Below are 5,435 nucleotides of genomic sequence, written 5' to 3' on the forward strand. Positions count from 1 at the left end.
TAACGTGCGTTCCAAGGGGGCGTGACGCGCGTCTGAGGGGGCGTGACTCGCGTCCAAGGTGGCGTGACGCGCGTCCAAAGGGGGCGTGACGCGTTCCAAAGGGGGCGTGACCTGCGTTCCAAAGGGGCGTAACGTGCGTTCCAAGGGGGCGTGACGCGCGTCTGAGGGGGCGTGACTCGCGTCCAAGGTGGCGTGACGCGCGTCCAAAGGGGGCGTGACGCGCGTTCCAAAGGGGGCGTGACCTGCGTTCCAAAGGGGCGTAACGTGCGGTCCAAGAGGGCGTGACGCGCTTTCCAAAGTGGGCGTGACGCGCGCTCCAAGGGGGCGTGACGCGCGTCTGAGGGGGGGCGTGACGCGCGTTTGCAAAGGGGGCGTTGACGCGCGTCGGCAATGGGCGGGGCATAACTTCCTAAGGGGCGGGTCTCTCGGTGCTTTGGTTTCTGGGCGGCGGTTGGCGCGTTAATTGCACCACGTGACACCGAAGCCCCTCCCCCCTTCCCCCCGCCCGTCACCAACAACAATGGCGGCCGCCACATCGGAGTGACTCCATTCGGCTTTTCGTGAGGCGATTTTAACGAACGATCAACAACAACAACAAAACAACCAACGACAAGCGACCTCACTCACGCTACTGCCCAGATGGCCGCCGCTCCAAAGGACAAAGGTAAAACGGGGCCGTCTCGGGCGTTCCTCGTTAGCGTGAGGTGACTGATCGCGGCCTAGCGAAGGCTTTCGCGCCTGCCACGGGGGCCTCCTCCTCCCCTCCTCCTCCCCTCCTCCTCCCCTCCTCCTCCCCTCCTCCTCCCCTCCTCCTCCCCCCTCCCCCCCCCTCCCCCCTCCTCCTCCCCTCCTCCTCCCCCCTCCCCCCCCCTCCCCCCCTCCTCCTCCCCTCCTCCTCCCCCCCTCCTCCTCTTCCTCCTCCCCTCCTCCCCCCTCCTCCTCCCCCTCCTCCCCCCTCCTCCCCTCCTCCTCCTCCCCTCCTCCTCCCCCTCCTCCTCTTCCTCCTCCCCTCCTCCCCCCCTCCTCCTCCTCCCCCTCCTCCTCCTCTCCTCCTTCCCCCTCCTCCCCCCCTCCTCCTCCTCCTCCCCCTCGCCTCCTCTCCTCCTCCTCCCCTCCTCTCCTCCTCCTCCCCTCCTCTCCTCCTCCCCTCCTCCTCCCCTCCCTCTCCTCCTCCTCCCCCCCTCCTCCTCCTCCTCCTCCCCCCCTCCTCCTCCCCTCCTCCCCCCCTCCTCCTCCTCCTCCCCTCCTCCTCCCCCCCCTCCTCCTCCTCCTCCTCCCTCCCCTCCTCCTCCTCCCCCCCCTCCTCCTCTCCCCCTCCTCCTCCCCCCCTCCTCCCCCCTCCTCCCCCTCCTCCTCCCTCCCCTCCTCCTCCCCCTCCTCCTCCTCCTCTAGGTCCACTTGGCACGAAGATGCAGGGAGCGGTGGGGCAGTGGTTAGCGCGCTGGGGCTGTGTGTGTGTGTCACTGTGTGTGTGTCACTGTGTGTGTGTCACCGTGTGTTTGTCACACCGTGTGTGTGTCTGTGTGTGTGTCACTGTGGGGAGCGGTAGTGTAGCGGTTAGCGCTACGCTGCGCTATGAACCTGGCGACTCGGGTTCGATTCCCGCTCACGGCCAACACCACCAGTGACGATTATCCGAACCGGTCCCGGGCCTCCCCTAGGTCGACTCAGCCTCAAATGAGTACCTGGTGCGGTGTGTAGTAAACATCGCCACTGGGGAGACAAAGGCGGTCGGGCGTGGTGCTGGCCACCCACCCCCTCGAGTACCGTTTCGGCCTTCATAGGTGCTCGCTAACAGCACTTGCCCCTACAGTCTGTTAAGGCTATATGGGGGATCTTTATCTTTGTGTGTCACTGTGTGTGTGTCTGTGTGTGTGTCACTGTGTGTGTGTCACTGTGTGTGTGTCACTGTGTGTCTGTGTGTGTGTCACTGTGTGTGTGTCTGTGTGTGTCACACGGTAGATGCGGAAGGCATTGTCTTGGCTGACCTCCTCAATGAGTCTCCAGACCAAGATGATGAACTCTTCCAGGCCGAAGGTGAGATACCAGCGATGGTGGTGATGGTGGTGGTGATGGTGGTGGTGATGGTGGTGGTGATGGTGGTGGTGATGGTGGTGGTGATGGTGGTGGCGATGGTGGTGGCGATGGTGGTGGTGATGGTGGTGGTGGTGGTGATGGTGATGGTGGTGGTGATGGTGGTGGTGATGGTGGTGGTGGTGGTGATGGTGGTGGTGGTGGTGATGGTGGTGGTGATGGTGGTGATGGTGGTGGTGGTGGTGATGTTGGTGGTGATGTTAGTGGTGATGGTGGTGGTGATGGTGGTGGTGGTGGTGATGGTGGTGGTGATGGTAGTGGTGATGGTGGTGATGGTGGTGGTGATGGTAGTGGTGATGGTGGTGGTGATGGTGGTGGTGATGGTGGTGATAGTGGTGGTGGTGGTGATAGTGGTGGTGGTGATGGTAGTGGTGATGGTAGTGGTGATGGTGGTGATGGTGATGGTGGTGATGGTGGTGGTGGTGATGGTGATGGTGGTGATGGTGGTGATGGTAGTGGTGATGGTGGTGGTGATGGTGGTGGTGATGGTGGTGGTGGTGATGATGGTGGTGGTGGTGATGGTGGTGGTGATGGTGGTGGTGATGGTGATGGTGGTGATGGTGGTGATGGTGGTGATGGTAGTGGTGATGGTGGTGGTGGTGATGGTGGTGATGGTGGTGGTGATGGAAGTGGTGATGGTGGTGATGGTGGTGATGGTGGTGGTGATGGTGGTGGTGGTGGTGATGGTGGTGGTAATGGTAGTGGTGATGGTGCTGGTGATGGTGGTGGTGATGGTAGTGGTGATGGTGGTGGTGATGGTGGTGGTGATGGTGGTGATAGTGGTGGTGGTGGTGATAGTGGTGGTGGTGGTGATAGTGGTGGTGGTGATGGTAGTGGTGATGGTGGTGATGGTGATGGTGGTGATGGTGGTGGTGGTGATGGTGGTGGTGGTGATGGTGGTGATGGTAGTGGTGATGGTGGTGGTGATGGTGGTGGTGGTGATGATGGTGGTGGTGGTGGTGATGGTGGTGATGGTGATGGTGGTGATGGTAGTGGTGATGGTGGTGGTGGTGATGGTGGTGGTGGTGGTGATGGTGGTGATGGAAGTGGTGATGGTGGTGATGGTGGTGATGGTGGTGGTGATGGTGGTGGTGATGGTGGTGATGGTGGTGGTAATGGTAGTGGTGATGGTGCTGGTGATGGTAGTGGTGATGGTGATGGTGGTGGTGATGGTGGTGATGGTGATGGTGGTGATGGTGGTGGTGGTGATGGTAGTGGTGATGGTGGTGATGGTGATGGTGGTGATGGTGGTGATGGTGGTGGTGGTGATGGTAGTGGTGATGGTGGTGGTGGTGATGGTGGTGGTGATGATGATGATGGTGGTGATGGTGGTGGTGGTGATGGTGGTGATGGTGATGGTGGTGATGGTGGTGATGGTGGTGGTGATGATGATGATATTACTACTACTGATGATGATACTACTACTGATGATGATGATACTACTGCTACTGATGATGACGATACTACTACTGATGACGATACTACTGATGATGATGATACTACGACTGATGATTCCATTTATTTGGTATAACCCCGTGAGCCATTCGGCTCTTGAATCGGGTGCAACCGCTATGAGCAACAAACAAAATCACGTTCAAGAAAACATCTTAAAGTGACTTTGTGTGTGTGACTGTGCAAACAGAAAATCCAGGAAAAAAACATCAAAATATTCCTGAAATAGCCCCGTGTACACCAACGCTCTGTGTGTAAAAATCCCAGTGGGATGCAAGTCAACATAACAACAACACCAACAACCACAAGACAACTAAGATTAAGGCCATCAGTCTAATGATGATGATAGTACTGCTAGTGATGATTCTGCTACTACTGATGATGATTCTGCTACGACTGATGATGATTCTGCTACGACTGATGATGATTCTGCTACGACTGATGATGATTCTGCTACTACTGATGATCATTCTGCTACTACTGATGATGATGTTACACTACTGATGATGATACTACTATTAATGATGATACTACTGATGATACTGCTACTGATGATGATTCTGCTACTACTGATGATGATTCTGCTACTACTGATGATGATGTTACACTACTGATGATGATACTACTATTGATGATGATACTACTGATGATTCTACTATTGATGATGATACTACTACTACTGATGATGATACTACTGATGCTGCTCCTACTATTGATGATGATACTACTGATGATACTACTACTGATGATGATACTACTACTGATGATAATGATACTACTGATGATGATATTACTACTGATGATACTACTACTGATGATGATACTACTACTGATGATGCTGCTACTATTGATGATGATACTACTACTGCTGATGCTGCTACTATTGATGATGATGATACTAATGATGATACTACTACTGATGATGATACTACTACTGATGATGATGATACTACTAATGATGATGATGATACTACTACTACTGATGATGATACTACTACTGCTGATGATGATACTACTACTGATGATGATGGTGCTACTGATGATGATGATACTACTACTGATGATGATGATGATGATACTACTACTGATGATGATGCTGATGATGATACTACTACTGATGATACTGCTACTGATGATGATACTGATGATGATACTACTGATGATGATACTATTGCTGATGATGATACTACTACTGATGATGATACTACTACTGATGATGATGCTGATACTACTACTGATGATGATACTACTGATGATGATGATGATACTACTACTGATGATGATGATACTACTACTGATGATGATACTACTACTGATGATGATGATGGTGCTACTGATGATGATGATACTGATGATGATGGTGCTACTGATGATGATACTACTGATGATGATACTACTACTGATGATGATGATGGTGCTACTGATGATGATGATGATACTGATGATGATACTACTACTACTGATGATGATGATGATACTACTACTACTACTGATGATGATGATGATGATACTATTACTGATGATGATAATACTACTACTGATGATGATGATGATACTACTACTGATGATGATGATACTGATGATGATGATGATACTGATGATGATGGTGCTACTGATGATGATGATACTACTACTACTGATGATGATACTACTGATGCTGCTCCTACTATTGATGATGATACTACTGATGATACTATTACTGATGATGATACTACTACTGATGATAATGATACTACTGATAATGATGATGATACTACTACTGATGATGATATTGATGATACTGATGATGATGACGATGCCGTGCGAGCTTGCAGGGAGCAGCCAGTACCGGGTGTCGCGATTGGACGAACCGCTGAAGATGGCGGTGCGGAGACACGGGGTGAGAGTTA

The 5,435-nt window shown here is 52.5% G+C and overlaps 1 protein-coding gene across 3 annotated transcripts in view; it reads left to right on the forward strand.

The window, feature by feature from the left end:
• The first annotated feature begins 463 nt into the window (after window positions 1-463).
• The window catches only part of LOC142907374 (uncharacterized), a 68,150-nt gene continuing 63,178 nt past the window's right edge, over window positions 464-5,435 (forward strand). Inside the window, exons 1-3 of one of the 3 annotated variants that reach the window (XM_076056853.1) lie at window positions 464-664; window positions 1,963-2,037; window positions 5,361-5,425. In XM_076056853.1, coding sequence (XP_075912968.1) covers window positions 640-664; window positions 1,963-2,037; window positions 5,361-5,425 — 165 coding nt within the window. In that variant the 5' untranslated portion in view covers window positions 464-639. The remainder of the gene's footprint in view (window positions 665-1,962; window positions 2,038-5,360; window positions 5,426-5,435) is intronic. The other 2 variants (XM_076056852.1, XM_076056851.1) reach the window with 2 other exon arrangements.

Source organism: Petromyzon marinus, chromosome 78 (genome assembly GCF_048934315.1).
Source record: "Petromyzon marinus isolate PM22_M1 ecotype Great Lakes invasive population chromosome 78, UKy_Petmar_22M1.pri1.0, whole genome shotgun sequence".
NCBI classification, from domain to species: Eukaryota; Metazoa; Chordata; class Hyperoartia; order Petromyzontiformes; family Petromyzontidae; genus Petromyzon; species Petromyzon marinus.